General features: G+C 40.7%; 1 protein-coding gene across 2 annotated transcripts in view; it reads right to left on the bottom strand.

Annotated features, from left to right (window-relative positions):
* The window catches only part of C10H12orf56 (chromosome 10 C12orf56 homolog), a 115,553-nt gene that overhangs the window by 21,174 nt on the left and 66,867 nt on the right, over positions 1-27,512 (bottom strand). Inside the window, exons 4-6 of one of the 2 annotated variants that reach the window (XM_010386922.2) lie at positions 25,122-25,530; positions 19,794-19,867; positions 10,442-10,586 (exon numbers count right to left, since the gene is read on the bottom strand). In XM_010386922.2, the coding sequence (XP_010385224.2) occupies positions 10,442-10,586; positions 19,794-19,867; positions 25,122-25,530 (628 nt within the window). The remainder of the gene's footprint in view (positions 1-10,441; positions 10,587-19,793; positions 19,868-25,121; positions 25,531-27,512) is intronic. The other variant, XM_010386923.2, reaches the window with a different exon arrangement.

Below are 27,512 nucleotides of genomic sequence, written 5' to 3'. Positions count from 1 at the left end.
CCTAGCTACTTGGGAGACTGAGGCAGGAAAATCACTTGAACCTGGGAGGTGGAGGTTGCAGTGAGCTGGGATTGCGCCACTGCACTCCAGACTGGGCAAGAGTGAGTGAGACTCCGTCAAAAAAAAAAAAAAAAGAAGAAGAAGAAGAAGAAAAAGAAGTGCTTGGGCTTACCCAGTGCCTGATAAATTAGCATAGTGTGGCAGTTTTACAGACTGACCCTGGAGCTATAGTCTTTGAGCTCAAATCTCAGCTCTGCCACTTGGCAGTTGTGTGACATTTGGCAAATTACTTATACTCCCGGTCACTCAGTCTTTCAAATGGGGTTAATAATATCACCTCAAGGAGTTGATATTACATTTAAATAAGATAGTATGTATTTGTAAAGTTTCAGCAGTGCTTAGCACATAACAAGTGTTCAATAAGTGTCACTTGTTATTATGACCTCTCACCTCTCACTGATTCAAGAATTTTCATTTATAAAATATCATACCTGAAACAACATGGAAAAATCTCACAAATATTATGCCAAAAGAAGCCAAATGCAAAAGAGTACTTAGTGCAGAATTCCATGTAAGTGCAATGCTAAGAGAGGCAAAATGAATCTGCAGTGACAGAAAGCACATCGATAGTTGCACGAGGCCAGGAGTGTGAAAGAACTGGCGGCCAAAGGGCACAAGGTGACATTCTGGAGTGACAGAGACACTCTAAATCTTGATTGAAGTAGTGTTAATAGTTATAAGAATAGAGACATTTGTCGAGACTCTTCAAACTGTATCTTTAAATATGGGTGCATTTTATTTCATGTAAATTATGCCACAATAATTTCTTCAAAGAAGATAGTTGAATGGCCAATAAGCACATGAAAGATGCTCAACATCACTAATCACTAGGGAAATGCAACTCAAAACTACAATGAGATATTATCTCACACGCATTAGCATAGCTACTATTTAAAAAAACACAAAATAACAAGTGTTGGCCAGGATGTGGAGGAATCAGAACCCTTATATACTGTTGGTGGGAATAGAAAATAGCACAGACACTGGAAACCAGTATGGTGGTTCCTCAATAATTTAAATATAGAATTACCATCCAATCTAGCAATTCCATTTCTGGGTAAATACCCAAAAGAATTGAAAGCACCGTCTTAAAGAGATATATTGCATACCAATGTTCATAGCTGCATTACTTACAACATCTAAAACATGGAAGCAACCCACGTGTCCCTTGACAGATGAATGGATAAGAAAAATGTATTGTATACATACAATGGAATATTATCCAGCCTTAAAACACAAAAAGGAAATTCGGATACATTCTACAACATGGATTAAACTTGAGAACATTGCACTAGGTGAAATCTCAGTCACAAAAAGACAAATACTATATCATTTCAACTGTGTGAGGTACGTAGAATAGTCAAAATCACAAAGACAGAAAATAGAATGGTGGTTTCCAGGGGCTGTGGGTTGTGGGGGTGGGATGGGGAAAGAAATGGAAAGTTGTTGCTTAATGGGTAGAGAGTTTCAGTTTTGTAAGATGAAAAGTGTTCTGGAGATGATGGTGTTGATGGCTGCACAACATTGTGAATAAACTTGATACCACTGAAATGTATGCCCAAAAATGATTAAGGAAGTAAATTTTGTGTTATGTATATTTTGACACAATTTTTAAAAATGGAAAAAAAAATCATATGAAGAAAAAAAAATTTTTTTTTTTTTTGAGATGGAGTCTTGCTCTGACACCCAGGCTGGAGTACAGTGGCACAGTCTTGGCTCACTACAACCTCCACCTCCAGGGTTCAAGTGATTCTCTTGCCTCAGCCTCCCAAGTAGCTGGGATGACAGGTGCATACCACCACGCCTGGCTAATTTTTGTATTTTTAGTAGAGACTGGGTTTCACCATGCTGACCAGGCTGGTCTTGAACTCCTGACCTTAGTTAGGTGATCCACTTGCCTCGGCCTCCCAGTGTGCTGGGATTACAGGCATGAGCCACCGTGCCCAGTGGAAAAAATTTAAACTAGAAAAAGAACATATTTTATCTACTCATTTATTCATTAACTGAATGCATAATTACTGATTGCCAGCTATGTGGCAGGTATGCTAGATAATGAAATAACATCTTGAGCAAAACAGACAGACATGTGTCTGTTCTTCTAAAACTTGGGAGTTTAGTCAATCTATGAAAAAGCGTTCTGGGCCTGTAATTTCACGCCTGTAATTCCAGCACTTTGGGAGGCCAAGGCAGGTGGATCACTTGAGTCCAAGAGTTCAAGACCAACCTGGGCAACATGGTGAAATCTCTACAAAAAATACAAAAATTAGCCCAGCATGGTGGCATGTGCCTGTAGTCTCAGCTACTTGGGAAGTACTCATCTACTCAGCTACTTGAGCCCAGGAGGCGGAGGTTGCAGTGAGCTGAGATGGTGCCACTGCACTTCAGCCTAGGTGACAGAGTGAGATCCCATCTCAAAAAAAAAATGAAAATGTATTCTCATAAATTGTACCTTCAGCAAAATTAAAAAATAAAGACCACTTAAAAGAAAAAAGTATGCCTCAATAAAGTTCATTTTAAAAGGGAGGGGAAAAACTATATAATATATATCTTTATATCTATAATATATATCACTCTATATTACACCATGTCTATAATTTTATATCCATAATATGTATGTTATATATGTGTGTAATTTTCCATCCTATTATAGGAACCAAAAATTAGAGATGCCTGTGACAGTTAATTTTAGGTGTAAACTTGGCTAAATTAGGAGTACCTAGAGAACTGGTAAAGCGTTATTTCTGTTATGTCTGTGAAGGTATTTCCAGAGGAGACTGGCATATGAGTTGGAGAACTGAGTGGTTCTCTCTCTCTGGAGAATCCTAATGCAGATTTTGGTACCAGAAGTGGAATTGTTGCTCTAAGGAATACTTAAAAATGTGGAAGTGGCTTTGGAATTGGTTAATGGATAGAGGCTCGAAGAATTTGGAGGAGCAACCTAGAAAAAGCCTAGACTGTAGTAATTGGAGCATTAAAAGTGATGCTGGTGGGGGCTCAGAGAAAGAGGACAGCTGTAGGGAAAGTCTGAAACTTCTTAGACATTTCTTAAGCAAAAGAGTGAAAGATTATTCTCCAGCTTTAAGACAATATTATTTTCTCTGTTGGGTTTTGGACTAACTTGGCCCTTTCCTCTTGCTTATAGCTTCCTTTTGGAATGGGAATGTCTATCCTCCACGCATCGCACCACTGTAGTTTGTAAGTAGATAACTTGTCTTGATTTACAGGCTGACAACTAGAGAGGAATTTGCCTCAGGATGAATCCTGCCTTGAGTCTCAACAATACTTGATTTAGATGACAATTGGTAATTTGAACTTATGAGTTGATGCTGGAATGAATTAAGATTTCTGGAGCTATTGGGAGGGAATAAATGTATTTTGTATGTAAAAAAGACATGAATGTTTGGGGCCAAGAGCAGAACGCTGTGGTTTGAATGTGGCCCCCAAGTTCATGTTTTAGAAACTCATCCCCAATGCAACAGTGTTGAGAGGTGAGACCTGTAGGAGGTTGATTAGGTCATAAGGCTTCTGCCCTCACAAATAGATTAATGTCATCTGCCCTCACAAATAGTTTAATGTCATTATTGTGGGAGTGGGTTTCTGATGAAAAGATGAGTTTGGCCCCCTGCCACCCTTTTTTTTTTGCATGCTCTTTTGCCCTTCTGCCTTCTCATGGGATGACACAACAAGAAGGTCCTCACAAGATGCCAGCACCTTGATATTGGACTTCCCTGCCTCCAGAACTGTCGGAAATACGTTCATTTTCTTTATAAATTACCAAGTTTGTGATATTCTGTTATAGCAACACAAAACAGACTAAGACAATGGCCCTAATCTCTCCACCCCAGTATGGGTTTCTAAGGGAACTTCACAGAACGTATGTTTTCCAAGAAATATAGCATAAAGTTGAAAAACCACTGCTTTACCTTAAGGCTATGATAACAATTTAAATAAAAAAATCTTAAAGGATGTTGACTTTTATTAGTCATATATGCTAATTTTGTGAAAACAAATCTGAGGATAGATTTTGGTTGTGGATGAGACAGAACATAAGGCTAGTGGGTTTGATGGCGTGGTTGGGGATAGGGCCAAGGGGGACTCCACTAAAGCGTAGAAAGATCCCAAATAGACTAGCCATTTACTTTTTTTTTTTTCATACTTTAAGTTCTAGGGTACATGTGCAGAATGTGCAGTTTTGTTATACATGTGCCATGGTGGTTTGCTGCACCCATCAACCCGTCAGCTACCTTAGGTATCTCTCTTAATGATATCCCTCCCCTAGCCCCCTGCCCCCTGACAGGCCCCAGTGTGTGATGTTCTCCTCCCTGTGTCCGTGTGTTCTCATTGTTCAACTCCCACTTATGAGTGAGAACATGCAGAACATGTTTGGTTTTCTGTCCTTGTGATAGTTTGCTGAGAATGATGGTTTCCAGCTTCATCCATGACCCGTAAATGACACGAACTCATCCTTTTTTATGGCTGCATAGTATTCCATGGTGTATATGTGCCACATTTTCTTTATCCAGTCTATCAATGATGGACATTTGGGTTGGTTCCAAGTCTTTGCTATTGTGAATAGTGCCACAATAAACATACGTGTGCATGTGTCTTTATAGTAGAATGATTTATAATCCTTTGGGTATATGCCCAGTAATGGGATCACTGGGTCAAATAGTATTTCTAGTTCTAGATCCTTGAGGAATCACCACACTGCCTTCCACAATGGTTGAACTAATTTAAACTCCTGCCAACAGTGTAAAAACGTTTCTATTTCTCCACATCCTCTCCATCATCTGTTGTTTCCTGACTTTTTAATAATCACCATTCTAACTGGTGTGAGATGGTATCTCATTGTGGTTTTGATTTGCATTTCTCTGACGACCAGTGATGATGAGCTTTTTTTCGTATGTTTGTTAGCTGCATAAATGTCTTCTTTTGAAAAGTGTCTGTTCATATCATTTGTCCACTTTTTGATGGGGTTGTTTCTTCCTTGTAAATTTGTTGACATTCTTTGTAGATTCTGGATATTAGCCCTTTGTCAGATGGGTAGATTGTAAAAATTTTCTCCCATTCTGTAGGTTGTCTGTTCACTCTGATGATATTTTCTTTGCTGTGCAGAAACTCTTTAGTTTAATTAGATCCCATTTGTCAATTTTGGCTTTTGTTGCCATTGCTTTTGGTGTTTTAGACATGAAGTCTTTGCCCAAGCCTATGTCCTGAATGGTATTGCCTAGGTTTGCTTCTAGGATTTTTATGGTTTTAGGTCCACCTTGAGTTAATTTTTGTATAAGGTGTAAGGAAGGGGTTCAGTTTCAGTTTTCTGCACATGGCTAGACAGTTTTCCCAATGCTGTTTATTAAACAGGGAATCCTTTCCCCATTGCTTGTTTGTGTCAGGTTTGTCAAAGATCAGATGGTTGTAGATGTGTGGTGTTATTTCTGAGGCCTCTGTTCTGTTCCATTGGTCTATATATTTGTTTTGGTACCAGTACCATGCTGTTTTGGTTACTGTACCCTTGTATAGTTTGAAGTCAGGTAGCATGATGCCTCCAGTTTTGTTATTTATGCTTAGGACTGTCTTGGCTATGCAGGCTCTTTTTTGGTTCCATATGAAGTTTAAAGTAGTTTTTTCCAATTCTGTGGAGAAAGTCAATGGGTAGCTTGATGGGGATAGCACTGAATCTATAAATTACTTTGGGCAGTATGGTCATTTTCACGATATTGATTCTTCCTATCCATGAGTGTGGAATGTTTTTCCATTTGTTTGTGTACTCTTATTTCCTTGAGCAGTGGTTTGTAGTTCTCCTTGAAGAGGTCCTTCATATCCCTCGTAAGTTGGATTCCTAGATATTTTATTCTCTTAGTAGCAGTTGTGAATGGGAGTTCACTCATGATTTGACTCTCTGTCTGTTATTGGTATATAGGAATGCTTGTGATTTCTGCACATAGATTTTGTATACTGAGACTTTGCTGAAGTTGCTAATCAGCTTAAGGAGATTTTGGGCTGAGACGGTGAGGTTTTCTCAATATACCATCATGTCATCTGCAAACAGAGACCATTTGACTTCCTCTCTTCCTATTTGAATTATTTCTTTCTCCATTCACTTTGGCCTTTCATTTTTGACAACCGAATGAGAAGATCTGTTTTAGCTCAGGTAAGAACATTCTATTAAATAATGGCTGCAGTGTTTTCAAGTATAAAACAGATCATGAAAGCTTCATTTTTAGACATCAGATTAGGTTAATATTTCACAAGAGAACAGATTTGCAATTCAATATGAATAGCTTACAGCACCTGGAATATGCATGCATTGTATTTGGCCTGAGGGAGAATACAAAAGGAAGTAAGATATATACTTGTCCTACAGAAGCTTATAGCATATTATGATAAATAAGAAAAATGTACCAATAACTATAGTAAAAGGGAGGATATGTGCTAATTCTTGATTGTAGGAACTGTATCATAATCATGCTGTATTTCTAATACCTGTCACCAAGCCTCACACCGATTAGGCATGAAACCTGTCTGATAATTGTTAAAGAGGAAGTGCTATGAAAGATGTCATAGAACTACATTGTTCAACTCGGTAGCTACTGGCCACAAGTGGCTATTTAAATTAATTTAAATTTAATAAAATTAACATTTTACTTTTTTAGTCACTAGCCACATTCAAGTGCTTAAAAGGCACATGTGGCTAGTGTCTGCTGTATTGAACAATGCAGATTATAAAACATCAAAAAAAGTTCTATGGCACAGAATTGACAGAGAAGATCAAAAGGAGGAAGGTACTAAAGTTCCCCATTCGGCATGACAAGAAAGGTAGAAAATGGCATTTGAGCTTAGCCTTGATGAATGTGTATGATTTTTAACAAGAGAAATTAGAAGAACAGTATTCTAGAGAAATCAAACAGCAGGGAGAAAAGAGAGCTAAGGAGAACAGGTATCCAAATTATCCCACATGGCTCGATCTTGTAGAGGACAGAGGTGAGAGAGAAGATGAAGTGGCTGGTCGGGTCTGTTAGTTCTAACCTTAATTCTCTTTCTCTCCATCAATTTTTTGCTCCACAGCCTAGGCCACAGGTACCAGCCCTGTTTTTACATTGGAGATGCTTAAATGACCTCTAGACTAACACTGGTGCTGATCCCATTAGGAGTACACATCAACATCCTTCTTAATCTGACCCTTAAGTGGTACTTCAGTTCTCCTACCTAAACATGCACTTTAAATCCAGTCCCTGATTGTGTCCAGTGTATCTGGGTGGACTTCCTCTTTGGGCACTGTCCTAAGTCCTTTCCCAGTCCTCTCCCAGCTGCTGAATTTACTCTTGACAATCTTTATGTCCTCACATTCCATAAAACCTCCGTCCCCACACCCTAAACAAGCAGATCTTCCTGGTGCCAAATGTTTGTGCAGACATCCAGGTGTAATTCACCCACATGCTAAAATATCCTGATATTTCATTTAGCTCACTCTTATGGCCCTCACTCTTAGGCACTGTGCCTTTTCCAGGAGCATCTACATCTGGATTCGTTTTCCCAGTGCCCACCTTATCCAGATGGTAGCCTGATATGGTCCAGTTCTGTGTTCCCACCCAAATCCCATCTTGAATTGTAATCCCCGCTGCTGAGGGAGGGTCCTGGTGGGAGGTGATTGGATCATGCATGCTTTTTTCATGATAGTGAGGGAGTCCTCATGAGATCTGATGGTTTAAAAGTGGCAGTTTCCTCTGCACATTCTCTCTCTCTCCTGTTGCCATGTAAGACATGCCTTGCTTCCCCTTCGCCTTCTGCCATGATTGCAAGTTTCCTGAGGCCTCCCAGCCATGTGGAACTCTAAGTCTGTGGCAGGCCAGGTCTTCATAACAGCTGAACAGACAGGCCTCCATAACAACTGTTCCTGCGCTGACTGAGTGGTTACATTAAATGTTAAAAGCTGATAGAGCCAGTGTCCTTACACAAAGGCTGGGAGGTAACAAAAGCCCACCAGGAGTTTTGCCCAGGCCTTTCCTGGGCCTTGAAGCATGACAAGATAATGAAGGAATTCTTAACAGGACCTGTTTAGAATTAAACGAGTTTTACTGGGGGTCTGAAGAAACTCCCCAGGCCTCCACAAACAAGTTTATTGGTGGTCTGAGGGAACTCCCCAAACCTCCGTGGTTTAGTAGGAGGCAAGATAAAGGTAATCACCCCAGGACCTGGACCCATTTAGATTAAGTAAATTTACTGAGGCCCCAGAGGAAGGTCTTAAGGACATTCCTTAGGTCCCGATCTAATCTTAGGCATAGATTAAAAGAAGTTCATCACTTATGGCTTTAGATGAATGCACTTACATGTCGACATATAGCTTAGAAGGTATATAAGCTCTGGAAAACCTTGTAATTTTGAGTTGGTCTGGCAATAATTTCGAGGCCTTTTCCCTGTTACTGGTTACAGAAATAAACTCCCTTCTTTCCCAGTTCATCTGTGTCTCATTATTGGGCCATGAGAATAAGCAGCCTGACCCTTGGTTTGGTCCAGGAACAAGTGAACTAAACCTTCTTTCTTTATAAATCACCCAGTCTCATGTAGTCTTTTTATAGCAGTGTGAGAATGGACTAATACACAGCCCCTTCCTGATAACCCCAGCCTACTAAAATAAAGGCCATACCTGTCCAGATTTGAAATCTGTGATTAGGGGACAGCCTTAAATGAAGAAGCCAAAGTCTGTACTTAATTTAGTAAGGAAAGTCGCAAGAAACTGTTGAACAAGAAACCCCATACAATCAGGGTTGTAGATTAAATTGATACTGTGTGTGGGATGGACTGGAGAGGTTTATTTGGGAAGAAGATAATCCTAATTTATTTACCCTTTCCACATGAATTCCATTCCATCTTCATAACCAAGATGGATTGGTCTTACTTGGTTGGTCATATTTTCCACAATCTTCTGAAGTTCTAGAGTCAAAACTTGGATGCCATATTCCTCACAGGATCTATCCAGCACCAACCATTTTAGACTATGCAGTACTATATCATCCTTACCTGAGTCTCAGTGTCTCGGTATGGTGGGACATTTGGCATATTACTCTCTACAGCTTATCTGCCTTCACCGTACTGATTTGCTTGGAACTGTTCTAGCTTTCCAATATTGCAGGAATTTCCTTAGTCCCAGGCAAACTGGAATAGTTGGTCACCCTAATCTGGGCAAACCGAAATGGTTGGTCAACCCACATATGAAGGACCTAGAAGCTAATAAATGGCCAGGACTGCTTTGTACAGTTGGGAGTGCACATGCTTTACCATTGCTCAGTAAAATGATGGCAGCTACTTATGTGATCAATGGCCAGAATTAGGATAAAATATGTAGCAATCAACGTGAACGCAGCCCTAGGCAGGGCTCACCCTCTCACCTAGGCCTCATTAACGCCACACCAGGTTACTCACCTGGGCTTCTTAACTCTTTCACCTGAACCTGAAAATGAGGCATCTGTAATTTACTGAGTAAGAATGAGGTTGCCTTGCCTCCCCAGGAGTCACATTTTTAAAAATACCAGTCCTATACTCAAAAATAATTTTTAAATTATTTTTTACAGTACAGAAAACTGCACAATAAAACATCTTGAAATCAGCCAGGTACAGTGGCTCATGCCTGAAATTGCAGCACTTTAGGAAGCCAAGGCAAGAGGATCACTTGAGTCCAGGAGTTTGAGACCAGACTGGGCAACAGAGTGAGACCTTGTCTCTGTTTAAAAAAATAAACAGGCAGGGTGTGGTGGCTCATGCCTATAACCCCAGCATTTTGGGAGGCCAAGACAGGTGGGTCACCTGAGGTCAGGAGTTCAAGACCAACCTGGCCACCACGGTGAAACCTTGTCTCTACTGAAAACACAAAAAATTAGCCGGGCGTGGTGGTGGGTGCCTGTAACCCCAGCTACTTGGGAGGCTGAGGCAAGAGAATGGCTTGTACCTGGGAGGCAGAGGTTGCAGTTAGTTGAGATCATGCCATTGCACTCCAGCTTGGGCGACAAGAGCAAGACTGTCTCAAAAAAATAAAAAATAAACAAAAACTTCTTAAAATCTATTTTCCCATCTCACTGTCTATATATCTTGCATGCCAAAAATGTTCCTCCTAATACCACTCCGTTGGCTCTGCCAACCCAATGCATGGGAGCTACTTTTTGCTACCACTCCCTTCTCTTCCCATCTCCCCTTGACACACACATATACATTACTGACTACATCACAAAGTATCCAGCATTAAGACATGACTACATTAAATTTTATCGACATTTAAAAATACAGCATCAGAATACAAGACAACACTTATTTATATTTTAATTTATGCTTATATTTGGTAAACAGGAGACACAAGCTTTAAAGATTAAAAATAAAACAAAACACTTACCTTCCAGAAAAGCCTTTTCAGAATGAAGTTTTTCTGGGCTGCTGCTTTAAGTTCCATAATTAAAGGAAGTATCCTCCTCAAAGAATTGTCTTTAAGAAAAAGTTCAGATTTAAGTTGACCGAAGTGCTTAATTTTCTCCTCAGATCTACAGAAACAGAAGAAAATTTTCCACTTACAAAATGGTAAGAAATAGCAGTTTAGGAATATCGATGATTACTGACAGGTTTGTTAAACTTTGTTACTAATGGGCTTTTCAAATAGTTTTATTCTTCTAGCCTTAGTACTCATCAGTAGTGAAACTTGCTCCCCGCAAATTGAACTGTTTGTTACTCTCCAAACATAGTTTTTTGCCCATGCCCCTTAACTCAAGCTGTTCTTATACCAGGAATACTCTCACTGTCCCTGGTAAATTTCTGTCCCTCTTTCATTTACCATAATCCATGAACCTTTAGGTAATATTTTTCTTTCAATCAACTAGCTTTTTTTTTTTTTTTTTAAGAAGTTTATAAAGAAAATGTTGTGTCACTTTCCAGGGAAAACCAGTATCACTTTGTGTAAATGGCATGAAAGCACCATAAATTTTAAGTCAATGCTCCATGGTCTGAGCCTGAAGCTGGCTTCTCTGTGAGGAAAGGGCAGATGAGCATGTGTTCCAGAACTGTCACTAGTGGCCCCAAGCCGAGAGGTTCTCCCTGATGAGCTCAGCCTAGCTGGAAAAAGGAATCGCATATTTCCACCATGGAATTCAAATTTGTTTCATGCCATATCAGAGTACCACCTGGAATCATCTCCCATTACTGAACCATGTGCATTCCACACTTAAGGAAAAGCTGGCTTAGCAGAAAAGCCTTCTCCTCAGATCTTTCCCTAATTCCACCAACAAATGCAGCCCTTCTCCCACGGCAGTTTTTTCACACTCCTAGTATCACATTAATCCCGTTTCACTCATTGTAGTTAGTTACTCATGTACCTATCCTAGCCCCTCAGCTGACTTTCAGCAACTTGGAAAAAATGTCTCCGGGTTAAATATTGTTTCCACCTCCCACTGTGCTCAGTAATAACAACTTGTGCTTAACTGGGCACTGACTAGGTGGCCGGCTCTGGCCTGAGTGCTTTCCGTAGACTGGTAGACTCGTTCTTGCACTGAGCTGGCTCCACTGTGGGGATCGAGCTGGGAATTACCATCGCATTTTACAGGAAGTTGTAGGGAGGTTTAACTAACCTGTCTACGCTCACACAAATTCAGAAAGCCAGGGTGCAAGGTAACAGTAGGAAAGATAGTTCATGTTCTATGTAGATTGATGGAATCTTAAAATTTCTGACTTGAAGTAAAAACATTTTTTACCACTTACTCCAGAAACCTATACCAGCCGTTTATCCCAATACTAGCTACTGCATGGAATGTTGGTACTTGCCTACTACCTCTCCCTTTATTTAAAAAACATCTAAGATGTTCTCCTTTGTCCAATCAATGAGTCGCTCTTATTAACCTGAAAATTAAGACTTTTTTTGAAAAAATGGTCTCTTTCCTAGTGGAGGTGCTGGAGGGAAACTGATCATTACGAATTCAATAATAGCAAGCAGAGAGGCAGAGGAGCATAATGATTATGAGCATGAAGACTGAGGTCAGAATCCTAGATCTGCCCCGACTCAGTTAGGTCATTATCACGGTCAAGTTACATAGCTTCTCTGTGCCTCAATTTCCTCATGTGTAAAATAGGAATAATGATAGTACCGATCCAAATGTGCCAGGTTTTTTGTTTGTTTGTTTTGAGACGGTACCCCACTCTGTCACCCAGGCTGGGGTGCCGTGGCGTGATCTTGGCTCACCGCAACCTCTGCCTCCTGAGTTCGAGCAATTCTCCTGCCTCAGCCTCCTGCGTAGCTGGAATTACAGGCGAGCACCACCATGCCCAGCTAATTTTTTGTATTTTTAGTAGAGATGAGGTTTCACCATGTTGGTCAGGCTGATCTCAAACTCCTGACCTCAGATGATCCACCCACCTCTGCCTCCCAAAGTGCTGGAATTACAGGTGTGAGCCACTACACCCAGCCAAATGTGCTATTTTGATATTTTAGTTAATGCATGTCTTCATACACACTAAGTGTTTGATAAATGGTCTCTAAATAAAGCAGGAATAAGTTTGAGATCCTGCTTCGCTATCCACATCTAATTACCACCATATTTCATTTAAAAAATAACTATGAAATCCCTCTACTCTTTTAGAACTCCAACAACAGAAATGTAGATTTTACAAACAAAAGAGCTTAGAAAAGCAAAAACTCAAATAAGATACAGTATCAGCAGAATTATTTTGAAATTGATTTTCCTGTTTTTTCATTTGGAGTCAGCAATTTGCTAAGATCCGCAATAAAAATAAACTGTTTTTAATCCTTTGCCAACTAGGATAATAGATTGTAATGCCAAACTAATTTTTTTTAATGGCCAAAAAAATTTTCACAGAAAACAGCATACTAATCTCTTCAGACTAAAAATCAATTCATACATAAATGGAGGTCTCATACACATCATAAATTCAAGTTAGAGTACACATTCTATATTACTGCAGGTAAGTTATGAATAATAATTTCTTTGAGGATTCAGAAAATGTTAGCTTATACATAGATGACAAACTTCATTTGACTGAAGAAATAAGAAAAAGTCGAATGCCAGAAGACTCTATTATTCAATTTAGGAATAAGAGGAAAATCTATACTAATGTTAACAGATACTCTATTTTCATCAGGTGGAAAACATAAATTCACCAAAATAATGTTGTAGGAAGGTGTTTCTTTTTTTTTTTTTTTTTTTTGGTTTTTTTTTGGGGGGGGGGGCGGTTTTTTGTTTTTTTTTTTTTTTAGACAGAGTCTTGCTCTGTCACCCAGACTGGGTTCAAGCGATTCTTGTGCCTCCTGAGAGTAGCTGGGACTACAAGTGCATACTACCACACCTGGTTAATTTTTGTACTTTTAGTAGAGACAAGGTTTTGCCATGTTGGTCAGGCTGGTCTCAAACTCCTGGCCTCAAGTAATCCGCCCACCTCGGCCTCTGAAAGTGCTGGGATTACAGGTGTGAGCCACTACACCCAGCCTCAGGAAGGATTCTTAATCCAATAATAAGCTCTATTTTTCCTGTATTTTTTCATCTTTCCAGACCTTTACTATAAATAATAGCTCACATTTGTAAAGCACTGGAAAGGCTCCTCCTATATGATCTCAGAAGCGCTGTGTATGATTTTCACAGTGGTCAGGTTGCAAAACCGTCCCATCTGTGACACAGTTATGAATTGAAAACCTAAAGGATGTTTATTCCTTTTGAACTGAAGATGTCTTGCAGGTAGAGGCTATTTCTTGTGTATCACTGCATCCTTCACAGTGCATTTGAAATCATTGCATTTTAAGTATGTTGCTTTCAGGAAATAGTAAGAAATACGCTTTTCCTGAGCCAAGAGAGTGGTAGAACTCATCCTTCTTGCCTTCAGGAATAAATTTCAAGCCACCCACACACAGAATTTGAGTCTTTTTTATTACAATTAGCTTTAAAATCACTTTAAATAAAACACCAAAATGAAAACTGATGCTTTTTTTAGAGTAAACATCTGAACCCCTATAGAAATTTTAAGCCATCCATATAACATTTTAAAAAAGAAATCCCAAATATTATGTCACTTAACTCTTACATACCTCAGAATGCATCTCTAAATAAAATCAATACTTTCTTACAAAATGATTATCACTTCCTACAAAATTACCAAAAATTCTTTGTTATTGCTAATACTCAGTCTTTTTTTTTTTTTTTTTTTTTTTTTTTGAGACGGAGTCTTGCTCTGTCACCCAGGCTGGAGTGCCGTGGCACAATCTCGGCTCACTGCAACCTCCACCTCCCAGGTTCAAGCGATTCTCCTGCCTCAGCCTCCCGAGTAGCTGGGATTACAGGCATGCACCACCATGCCTGTCTAATATTTGTATTTTTGTAGAGACAGGGTTTCACTATGCTGGCCAGGCTGGCCTTGAACTCTTGACCTCAAATGATCTGCCTGCCTCAGCCTCCCAAAGTGCTGGGATTACAGGTGTGAGCCACCACGCCCGGCAGGACTCAGTCCATTTTCAAATTGTTCTATTGACTTAAAAATGTGTTTTTATGGCTGGGCGTGGTGGCCCAGGGGTGTAAATCCCAGCACTTTGGGAGGCCAAGGTGGGAGGATTGCTTAAACCCAGGAGTTCCAGACCAGCCTGGGCAATATAATGAGACTCCATCTCTACAAAAAAAAAAAAAAAAAAGAAAAAGAAAAAGAAAAAATTAGCCAGCCGTGGTAGTGTGTGCCTGTAGTCCCAGCTACTCGGGAGGCTGAGGTGGAAGGATTGCTTGAGCCCAGGAGGTTGAGGCTGCAGTGAGCTGTGATCAAGCCACTTCACTCCAGCCCTGGTGACAGAGTAAGACCCTCTCTCAAAAGTAAATAAAATATAAACGGTTGGGCACGGTGTCTCATACCTGTAATCCTAGTACTTTGGGAGGCCCAGGCAGGTGGATTGCCTGAGCTTAGGAGTTCGAGACCAGCCTGGGCAACATGGCAAAACCCAGTCTCTACTAAAAAAACTACATGAAATTAACCAGGCATGCTGGCGCATGCCCATAGTCTCAGCTACTCAGGAGGCTGAGGCATGAGAATTGCTTGAGCCTGGGAGGCGGAGATTGCAGTAAGCCAAGATCATGCTACTGCACTACAGCCTGAGTGATAGCAGAAGACCCTGTCTCAATACATACATACATACATATATACATATATACATACATACATACATAAAATATGAAAATGTTTTCTTACATTTGGTTTGTTAAAATCAAGACTAAATAAGATGCTTCTTATATTTGCTTGTTATGTTTCTTAAGTCTTTCAAAAAGCTTTTTTCTATATCACATCATCAAGCAATAAAATTTTTTATTATGGAAATTTTCAAACATACATCAAAGTGGAGAAAATTTTATAAGAAATCCCATGTACCCGGCTGGGTGGTGGCTCATCCCTGTAATCCTAGCACTGTGGGAGGCTGAGGCGGGCAGATCACCTAAGGTCAGGTGTTCGAGACCAGCCTGGCCAACATGGTGAAACCCCTCCTCTATTAAAAATACCAAAATTAGCAGGGCATGGTGGTGCATGCCTGTAATCCTAGCTACTCAGGAGGCTGAGGCAGGAGAATTGCTTGAACCTGGGAAGTGGAGGTTGCAGTGATCCGAAAGCGTGCCATTACACTCCAGCTTGGGCAACAGAGCAAGACTCCATCAGGAAACGAGAGGAGAGGGAGAGGAGAGGAGAGGAGAGGAGAGGAGAGGAGAGGAGAGGAGAGGAGAGGAGAGGAGAGGAGGGGAGGGGAGGGGAGGGAGAGGGAGAAAGGAAGGGAGAAAGGGAGGGAGGAAGGAAGGAAGGAAGGAAGGAAGGAAGGAAGGAAGGAAGGAAGGAAGGAAGGAAGGAAGGAAGGAAGGAGGGAGGGAGGGAGGGAGGGAGGGAGGGAGGGAGGGAGGGAAAGAAGGAAGGAAGGAAGGAAGGAAGGAAGGAAGGAAGGAAGGAAGGAAGGAAGGAAGGAAGGAAGGAAGAAGGAAGGAAGGAAGGAAAGAAGGAAGGAAGGAAGGAAAGAAGGAAGGAAGGAAGGAAAGAAGGAAGGAAGGAATCCCATGTACCCATCACCTTGCTCTAATAATTTTCAATATTTTGCCAATGTGGTTTTATCTATTCTCTTACATACACATACAAACACACGTATTTGCTTTTTTAAAAATTGGACTAAAATATATATAACAAAGTTTCCCATCATGTCCATTTTTAGGTGTACAATTTGGTGGCATTAAGTGCATTCACAGTGGTCTACAAGCATCACCACTATCCATTTCCAGAACTTTTTCAACTTTCCAAACAGAAATTCTATACCCATTAAACAATAACTCTCCCTTCACCACTCTCCCCAGCCCCTGGAGATCTCTATTCCATTTTCTGTCTCTACAAATTTGCCTATTTTAGGTACCTCACATAAGTGAAATCATATATTTGCCCTTTTGTATCTGGCTTATTTCACTTAGCATGATGTCTTCAAGGTTCATCCATGTGGTAGTAGCAGAATTTCCTTCCTTTTTAAGACTAGCATACTCACACTGTTTGTTTGTTTGTTTGTTTGTTTGTTTGTTTTTGAGATGCAGTGCTGCTCTGTTGCCCAGGCTGTAGTGCAGTGGTGCCATCTCAGCTCACTGCAGCCACTGCCTCCCGGACTTAAGGGATTCTCATACCTCAGCCTCCCAAGTAGCTGGGACCACAGGCACACCCAGCATTTTTAAATTTTTTTGTTGCCTAGGCTGGTCTCAAACTCCTGAGCTCGAGCATTCCTCCCATTTTGGTCTCCCAAAGTGCTGGGATTATAGGCATGAGCCACCATACCTGGCCCCATTTCACCTTTCTGTCTAATGGTTTCATCCACTGAAGATTGTTAAATGAATTTGTCATTTCATTACAGGCTAAAAAAATGTAATTTTCTAATTCTATTAAGCCTTCCGCATTTATTAGCTGGAATTCTGTAAAATAAAATTTGTACTCATCACCTAGGGCTACTTGGTTATCCTGAACTGGTTACGGTTCATGGAGGAAAGGAAGGATATATTATTTTTTTCCATTTGTTTGATGATTTGCAGAGTAATGAATTGGTGCCCTACTTTTTTCTAATGTTCCATGTGTTTTATTTCCTTGGAGGTGGGGAGGGAGGGCCCTCTCTCTATCATGCATTGTTATACACTTCTGAATTTTTATATATTCATTATGTTTCAATCATCTCATTTCTTATTTTTTTCTTCTTCTTCTTATATTTTGCTCTTTCACCCAGGCTAGAGTAATCTCAGCTTACTGCAACCTCCACCCCCCAGGTTCAGGTGATTCTCCTGCCTCAGCCTCCCAAGTAGCTGAGATTACAGGCGCCCGCCACCACACCCAGCTAATTGTATTTTTAGTAGAGATGGGGTTTCGCCATGTTGGCCAGGCAGGTCTCGAACTCCTGACCTCAGGTGATCCACCCACTTCAGCCTCCCAAAGTGCGAGGATTACAGGTGTGAACTACTGCACCTGGCCTCATTTCTTATTTTTTTCTGATGCTCAAGTTGTCCCATCTTTGGTTACTGGGAGCTCCTTCATGTGGGTTCCTGTGCCCTTTACTCAGGGCCCTGTCCTTGCTTTCTGGAATAAACTGTTTCAGACTCATTTTGCGTATGTCCTGCCCCAGACCTAGAATCAGCCATGCCTCTAAGGAACGTTGGTCCCTTTTAGTGGGGAATGAATATGCATCTTTTAAAATTAACTTACTCTCAGCTCATTTACTTAACTCTCCAATATACTTCATGACTTATATGATATCAAAATTGCTAACACCGTCAATTCACTGAGTGCTTACTGTGTGCAAAGCACTGTTTTACGTAAGAAAAAGACCAAGAGTAACAAGGCATAGTCCTTGCCTTCCAGGGGTTCACAATCTAATGGAAGAGAGAGTCACATCACGAGTAACTACTACCATATACCTGTAGTAGTTACCATATCGCCAAACTGTGATAAGAATATAGTAGAACTCTGAAGTCTGGATACAATTCAAACTCCTTAGCCTTGCATATAGGGCCCTTTATGCTCTGTTCTCATAAGTAGTAGAGACTACTTATGATCAGTAGTCTCTATCTTATCTTATTTATCCATTCATTCTAGGGTCCCTGCCCTTAAGGAATGTATTGCATAACAGGGCAGCAAATAATGAAACAGGCCATCATAATGCAGACTGGTAAGTACTACAAGATGTGTGAGCAGGCCAGGCGTGGTGGCTCAACTCTGTAATCCCAGCACTTTGGGAGCTGAAGGGAGAGGATCATGAGGTCAGGAGTTTGAGACCAGCCTGGCCAACATGGTGAAACCCAGTCTCTACTAAAAATAAAAAAATTAGCTAGGCATGGTAGCGGGTGACTGTAATCCCAGCTACTTGGGAGGCTGATGCAGAATTGCTTGAACCCGGGAGGCAGAGGTTACAGTGAGCCGAGATTGCGCCACCGCACTCCAGCCTGGGCAACAGAGCAAGACTTTGTCTCAGAAAAAAAAAAACAAAACAGAAAGAAAAAAAAGTGTGAACATAGGACGTTATGTTCTGGAGTGTCAAGAAAGATTTTCAGAGAAAATGATCAATAAGCTGAGACTCGATGAGCTGAAGTTATTCAGGAAGAGCTGAAGTTATTCAGGAAGAGGAAGAAGAGTACAGTAGTGTTCCAGAAGAGGTGCCATCATGATAGGCTCCAGAGGGAAGAGAACAGGGAGCTTCCTGAGAGTTGTGAGAAGTTCATTTGGAGCAGGAACTTAGGGCAAGAGTGAGGATGGATACAACAGTTGAGGACAGAAACATAAAAAGAGATGTCATACATATTTTTTGTACGCTGTTTAGACTTTCACTTAAGGGCAATGGGAAGCTTCCTGGGAGGAGTTACATGATCAGATTTGTGCTTCAGAAAGATTCCTCTGTTGTAATGGAGAATGGGCTGAAGAGGAGCAAGAGTGAAGGCAGACAGACCAGCTAGGAAAACACTGTAGGAGCCCAGAACTGAGATAACTGGGCCTGAGTGAGTGGCCATGGAAAGAAGTGGACGTTATCCAGAGATAGTAAAGGAGCAATACATAAGGCATGCGGTGAGTGGCTGGATGCCGGAAACGGTGAAGGGGAGAGAGGAGGCAAGGGTGACTTCCAGGACTCTGGCTCAGGTGATCTGGGGATAATGACATCATTCCCTGCGTTAGGAAACACAAGAGGAAAGTCAGGTTCCAGAGGGAAGATGCTGAGTTCTCTTTTGAATATATTGACTTTAAGGTTCCTATGAGACATACAGAAGATGTTCAGTGGATACTTGTGTTTGCGGACTTAACTGTCAGGGCAGGCAGATGAGGTGGAGATACAATTGTGATAGCCACACATACAACACAGCGTTAGGGGAGGCAAAGAGGGTCGGGCGCGGTGGCTCACACATGTAATCCCAGCACTTTGGGAAGCTGAGGCAGGAGGATCACCTGAGATTAGACCAATCTAACCGACCTGGCCAACATGGCAAAACTCCTGTCTCCACTAAAAAATACAAAAATTAGCCGGGTTTGGTGGCGGGCACCTGGAGTCCTAGCTACTCAGGAGGCTGAGGCAGGAGAATCTCTTGAGCCCAGGAGGTGGAGGTTGCAGTGAGCCAAGATTGCGCCACTGCACTCCAGCCTGGGAAATAGCGAGACTCAGTCTCAAAAAAAGGAGAGGCAAAGAGGAGAGAAAAATCCCCCATAGAACTTTATCATACATCATCACATCTTACCTATATGGCTTTTGACTTCCAATAGCGCGACTGAACTCACTAGCATAGAAGGGATCTTGTAAAAGGGTAGCTTTCTGAAAAAGGAAAAAGTAGAAATTGTTAGAATTTTTATTTACTGAAGATCAATTCCCCCTACCTTTAGTCAATATTATATATCTATTCTTTAAGCCCTCCTATAGTACACGATTTGTTTGTAAAGCTCATTCTAGTGTTTAATAATACCACAGGGAATTTTTTCTTATCTAGTTTTTTAAAAGTTTTAAATATAACACTTGCTCATTATAAAATGAAATCATTTATCAAAATCACACAGTTTAGATAAAGTAAAGGATAAAGGTTCTCTATTTTTCCCTACCCCTTCCATCCCACTATGCAACGTGTCTGATCATGGAGCCAGGTGCCATGGCTCGCACCTGTAATCTCAGCTACTTTGGAGGCTGAAGCAGGTGGATCAAATGAGTCTAGGAGCTGGAAGCTGCAGTGAGTTATGATTGTGCCACTACACTCCAGCCTGGGCAACAGAGCAAGACCTTGTGTCTGACATTTTTTAAAGTATCTATCATCTGTTTGGTTTAGGTCCTTCGAGGCATATAAAGGCATATGAATTATAAACACATAAATTTATAGTATTTATATATTTTTATAATATATATTTAATCCTAAATTATATCACATATATTAATCTGGAACTTGATTTAACTTAATATATGGTGGATGATTTTTCATGTCTGTGTATATAGATTTACCAATTTATGGCCTGGCACGGTGGCTCACACTTGTAATCCCAGCACTTTGGGAGGCCAAGGTGGGCAGATCATGAGGTCAGGAGTTCGAGACCAGCATGGCCAACATGGTGAAACCCTGTCTCTACTAATAATATAAAAATTAGATGGGCATGGTGGCGCATGCCTATAATCCCAGCTACTCGGGAGGCTGAGGCAGGAGAATTGCTTGAACCTGGGAGGCGGAGGTTGCGGTGAGCCGAGATCGCACCATTGCACTCCAGCCTGGGCAACAAGAGGGAAAATCCGTCTCAAAAAAAAAAAAAGATTTACCGATTTACTTCAAATTTTTTTTTTTTTTTTTTAAGGAGACAGGGTCTCACTCTGTCACCCAGGTTGGAGTAGAGTGGCATGATCATACCTCCCTGCAGCCTCAAACTCCTGAGCTCAAGCAGTCCTCCTGCCTCAGCCTCCTGAAGAGCTAGGACTACAGACATGTTCTACCATGCCAGGCCAATTTTTTACTTTTTATTTTTTAGTGGGGATGGGGTCTTGCTATGTTGACCAGACTGGTCTTGAACTCCTGGCTTCAAGCGATCCTCCCTTCTGAGCCTCCCAAAGTGCTAGGATTACGGGCATGAGCCACTGCATCCAACCAATATCAATCCTTTTAATGATTATTTAGTATTCCATAGCATAGATATACAACACTTTTGTTAACTATTTCCTATGGAGTTATTCTTCCTTAAATCTTTAGTATGAAGATTAAGAGTAACTATGGAGTTATTCTTCCTTAAATCTTTAGTGTTGCCATTTCTCATTTATTCTGGGTCCTCAAAATAGACATACAGTGTTCAGCAATTTCTCTAAATAATCTTTTATTTATGTTGAGGTTTAAGACATGTCAGAAGGAATTTCTGAAATGTTGCTGATTTGACACTGCAGACAAGCTTTTTTTTTTTTTTTTTTTTTTGAGATGGAGTTTCGCTCTTGTTGCCCAGGCTGGAGTGCAATGGCACGATCTTGGCTAACTGCAACCTCTACCTCCCAGGTTCAAGCAATTCTCCTGCCTCAGTTTCCTGAGTAACTGGGATTACAGGTGGCCACCACGGCCAGCTAATTTTTGTATTTTCAGTAGAGACAGCGTTTCACCATGTTGGGCAGGCTGGTCTCAAACTCCTGACCTCAGGTGATCCACCCGCCTCAGCCACCCAACCTGTGTTGTGCTTAATATCAGAGTGGTGTAGTGGGTGGATGGTGGCAGGGGAGATATGTGCTTTTTCTTACTACTTTTGTCATTGTTCTACTTTTTTTTTTTTTTTTAAGCAGCCTTTCTTCCCTCTCCAAATATTTATGTTTTCTTTAAATCCAGAATTTTAATTTGGGGTATCCCATATTTAGCTTTGTAGCAGCTATCTTCACAATGTATACAAGGCAAAGAATTACCACATTTCATCTTTACAAAATTTAAGGCACTTAACAACCCAGGTGTAACTATTTTTGGTGAATGTTACAGATAAAATGGATTATGGAAGGAGGCTCAGCTCTTTGGAAATCCTTAAAATCAGGATGAGTGCTGGTAATTTCTAATTAGATGGTTTGGGTTAATTTTATGTAAAAGTACAGAGAAAGTTGAAATGTCTAATGTGGCCGGACACAGTGGCTCACCCCTGTAATCCTAGCACTTTAGGAGGCCTTGACAGGCGGATCACCTGAGGTCAGGAGGTCAGGACCAGCCTGGTCAACATGGTGAAACCCTGTCTCTACTAAAATACAAAAATTAGCCAGGCATGGTGGCGCGTGCTTGTAATCCCAGCTACTCAGGAGGCTGAGGCAGGAGAATCACTTGAACCCGGGAGGCAGAGGCTGCAGTGAGCCAAGATCGCGCCACTGCACTCCAGCCTGGGCAACAACAGCGAAACTCCATCTCAAAAAAAAAAAAAAAAGAGAAAAGAAAAAAAGTGTTTATATTGAACTAGAAGCTTATTGTTAGTAGAATGAATTTTTAACCTGATTTCTCACTTACATGTGAAATATTTGGTTATTCATTTTCCATCTTTCAAGGAAGAGGTAGAACATTATTGTAATTTTTAAACTTATTTTATTTTTTAAATTTTATTTTATATATATATTTTCAGACAGTCTCACTCTTTTACACAGGCGGGAGTGCAAATGGCACAATCTTGACTCACTACAACGTCCACCTCCCAGGCTCAAGTAATACTCCTCTCAGCCTCCCAAGTACACGCACACCACATGCCTGGCTAATTTTTAGTATTTTTTGTAGAGATGGGATTTCACCATGTTGTCCAGGCTGGTCTCGAATTCCTGAGCTCAGGCAATCCACCTGCTTCAGCCTCCCAAAGTACTGGGATTATACGCATAAGGCACCATGCCTGGCCTTACTTTTTATTTTAAAGATGGGGTCTTGCTTATTGCCCAGGCTGGAGTGCAGTAGTGTGTAGCAGAGCTTCTAACTCCTGGGCTCAAATGATCCTTCTGTCTCAGCCTCTGGAGTAACTAGTACTGTAGGTGCATGCCACCACATCTGGCTAAGAGAACGTTATTTTCAATGATAGTATCTACCAACTCATAAAGATAGTTTTCCTCCACCCACATTTATTTCAATGGTCATAGAAAAAAAAAAATCGGACTACCTAGATTCAAATCCCAGCTCTACACTAGCTATGTGACTTTGCATATATCATTTAATTTCTCTGTGCCTCAATTTCCTCATCTATAAAATGAGAATAACAGTCCTACCTCATAGGGTTGTTGTAAAAATTAAACAAGTTAATATCCATGAAGCATCAGGCTCCATTCTATTGTTATTATCTAGTAGGAAATTAACAATAGATATTAGTTATTGTTATTGCATTTATTATTGCAAAGACTATTTATAGCTTAGCAGGTAATGAGTTCGCCAGCCTGAGTGCTCCAACCATGCCTCTGCTGCGTAATTTAAAAGTAGTGCTAAAACCTGAAGCTGGGCAATTCAGGGAAGCATAAACAGTTATTTTGAAGTCTTCACATAGATCTTTTAAAGTCAGTTAAGTTTTCATTTTTCTATTAGAATATATGAGATCTTTTTTTAATAGACCAGAGTTTTCCTCTATTTGTAATTTGTTTACATTTTTAATTTGAAGAAAGCAGTTTAAAAATTTAGAAAGGAATTTTAAATATTTGAAGTCTTCCAAACAGTAGTATAAGAAAAAAATTAAGGATTGTCTTGTAATCTTTCATAATTTTAGCCATTTATAAAACCCTGGCTTCCTAGTTTCTTCTGACTGAAATAGCCCTTTATAATTATTATTATTATATTGAAAGATTAATAATAAAAAGTATATACTACTGAAGATAAAGGGATTCTATTACTCTTTTAATAATTACTTATTTTTTAAATCGATTCTAATAAAAAGGTCCCTAAATGGGAGTTCTGACTCTGTCCCTAAAGTTATATAATCTTGACTAAATTACTTTAAAATGTTGTGTTTCGGCCAGGCGTGGTGGCTCACGCCTGTAATCACAGCACTTTGGGAAGCCAAGGCAGGTGGATCACCCGAGGTCAGGAGTTCGAGACCAGCCTGACCAACATGGCAAAACCCCTTCTCTACCAAAAATACAAAAATTAGCCAGGCTTGGTGGTGGGCACCTATAATCCCAGCTACTCAGGAGGCTGAGGCAGGAGATCAGTTGAACCCGGGAGGTAGAGGTTGCAGTGAGCCGAGATCACACCACTGTACTCCAGCCTGGGCAACAAGACCAAAACTCCATCTCAAAAAAAAAAGAAAAAAGAAAAAACATTTGTGTTTCAGTTACCTCGTTTATAAAATAAGGACTTAGCCTAGTGATCTCTAGATATCTGATCCTATAACAAGGTCTCCTCCATCAACCCACTTTCAATAGCACAGCTAAGCAATACTGACAACGTTGAACCTTACCTGAGGTCTTTGTCACCCCAGCAACTGCAAAAGACCACCTGCTCACACATATTCCAAGATAAGACCTATCTCCCTCCTTCTTCATGACTTCCTTGACTCACCTTACTTACTTGCCTCTACAAAACCCCAGGTGTTTGTTTGTTTGTTTGTTTTGTTTTGTTTTGTTTTGTTTTGTTTTTTAAGACAGAGTCTCCCTCTGTTGCCCTGGAGTGCAGTGGCGCAGTCTCAGCTCACTGCAACCTTCACCTCTCGAGTTCAAGTGATTCTCAACCTCCCAAATAGCTGGGATTACAGGCGCGCGCCACCACATTCAGTTTATTTTTGTATTTTTTACTAGAGACAGGGTTTCACTATCTTGGCCAGGCTGGTCTCGAACTTCTGACCTCAAGTGATCCGTCCACCTCGGCCTCCCAAAGTGCTGGGATTACAGGCATGAGCCACCGTGCCCGTCCAGAAACTGCTCATGAATGAGCATTTTTCCCTATTGCAATCACCTAAATAAAATCATCTCCTTAATTGTTCAGTACATTTTGTTTTTCAAAATATTATTAAATTCCAAGGCTAAATGTCCAAAATGGGAGGTAAAGGAGGGAGGAGGGCTTATTTACTCTAAAAAATAAAATAAATAAAAATTCAGGTCAAGGTTTACTTAGGGGTACACTTACTATATTATAATTGTTCCATGAACTTTTTAAGTGCAGGAATATTGATGAGGTTGTGGAAATAACATACAAATGAAGTTCTGACTCCTTTTTCTCTAAATTTGAGTTGCTCTGCGAAGGGGAATCTAGGAGGGAATTTCCTAAGTAAAACTCATTTCCGTTCCCACTGCACTTGAAAGGAATTTCACTTATGGAGTTGTTGTGATCTGGAAGTCCCTGGGGTTCTTTTGTGTTTGTTGTGCAAGATGGCTCACTGACAGCCTTGCCAGTTGCTGGTGCAGACTGAGAGCTCCTCCTGGAGGGGGAAGGTAAGGGTCGAAAGGCACCTTGGCCATGAAGGGACAGCTTTTTGACGCCTGGATGAGGACAGAGAGTTGAGTCCTTGGATGGTGTACTGCTCTCCTGCTGGTCCCTGTCAGGTAGAATTTAGTGTTAAACATGACGTGCAAAATTTCACAGTAAGCAACAAAGAGAACTGGTAGTTTAAGACTCTGAACACAAATGTTTTCTCACAAAAGGAATGCTTGTTAAAACAAGGAAGTCATTTCACCTCGCTGGCAATAACCCATTGACTACAGGAGATGTGATACAGCAATCTTTTGGTATACTTTTCTGTTTTCAGAAATAAACTGTATTTCTGAAATATATTTTATTTCATATAATGAAGCACTTTGTATATTGAAAGCATGGTGCCTGTCCTTCATGGAGCCCGATATTTCCACTGAAAGGACTTTTTCATTCTAGTTTTGAAACCTAATTGTCCTTTAATTGTACATTGCCAATGGATCCTATAAACAAAAATCTATTCAAATAGGGATACGAAGAGAGGGGTTTTGTTTGTTTATTTGTTTGTTTGAGACAGGGTCTCACTCTATCACCCAGGTTGGAGTACTGTGGTACGATCTGGGCTCACTGCAACCTCCACCTCCCAGGCTCATGTGATCCTCCCACCTCAGCCTCCTGAGTAGCTGGGACTACAGATTCATGCCACTGTGGCCAGCTAATTTTTGTATTCTTTTGCAGTGATGGGGTCTCACTATGTTGCCCAGGCTGGTCTCAAACTCCTGGGCTCAAGTGATCTGCCCACCTCCAGCCCCACCTCCCAAAGTGCTGGGATTACAGGCCTGTGCCACTGTGCCTGGCCTGAGATTTTTTAAAATGGTATTTTCTTTAATTCCCCTTCTGCTAATACTCTTCTGATTTTCCCAATAGCATCAGCACTTTTTTCAGAATCAATGCTGTGTCCTTTACCTTCCCTTTTCTCTCCAGCAGACCATGACCTTTCTTTACTTTGCTGCACAAGGAAACACGTTGAGGAAGCTTAGAAGTTGCAGAGTTTGGTGAGACCTAAATTCCAATCCTGGCTCTGCCACTTAATGGTTATGTGACCTTTGTTAAACAAAGTTTATGAGAGGCCATTGTTTTCAACTAGCCTCCTGTGTGAGGCCCCAGCAGAACAGACCAAAACAGAAGGGAGTCCCTTGTGCTTAGTACCAGTAATCAAACTGAACTTGGAAACTGACCAGTTTTCCAGAAAAACAGATTCCAGTCAACCTAAGTCAATAATGAAGTAGTGTCCTCTGTTTTAACCCTCTAAGAACAGTAGCTTTGAAACAAGTAGTCCAATTTTTGTCTCGTTTCAGCTTGCTTCAGCCTTTCTCTGCCTATAAAATCAACCTCCTCTGCTCAGCTTTTCAGACCACTTCTCTCAATTCTAGTATCACAAATAAAACTAAATCTATGCTTATTTTGTCTTTGACATCTTAGTGGACCTAGGACTTCATTTCCTAATTTTAAAACAGAAACAATAATAGCACCCATCTCATAAGGTTTCTGTGAGGATACATGCAGTGAGTTTGCAAAACTGGAAACAATATGTGCAAGCTATTACTATTACCCTATATTGCCTTGAGTTGATGGTTTGTCTTTTTTTTTATTTCAATAATTTTGGGGGGAAGTTTATCCTTTTACATTAAGTTATCTTCTCTCTCCCATGAGATTAGAACCGCTACGATAGTAGAAAACTACTTTGTTTTGTAGAGATGAATGTCTCACTACATTGCCCAGGCTGTTCTTAAACTCCTATCCTCAAGTGATCCTCCTGCCTCAGTCTCTGAAATTGCTGGGGTTGCAGACATGAACCTCTGTTCCCAGCTTGAAATCTCTCTTTCATTTTTATAAACTTAAAACTTTTTTGTAGAGATGGGGTCTCACTATGTTGCCAGGGCTGGTCTCAGACTCCTGGGTTCAAGCAATCCCCCTGTCTCAGCCTCCCAAAGTGCTGGGATTACAGCTGTGAGCTACTGCATCCTGCCCCAGCCTACAGTTTCTTAACTGGAATATTTAACTCACTAATTTTTTAACCTCTCATTTCTTGGTGAATACAGTAAAATT

Source organism: Rhinopithecus roxellana, chromosome 10 (assembly GCF_007565055.1).
Source record: "Rhinopithecus roxellana isolate Shanxi Qingling chromosome 10, ASM756505v1, whole genome shotgun sequence".
NCBI lineage: Eukaryota > Metazoa > Chordata > Mammalia > Primates > Cercopithecidae > Rhinopithecus > Rhinopithecus roxellana.
Note: the sequence above shows the minus strand (reverse complement) of the source record. Positions and strands in the feature narration are given on the sequence as shown.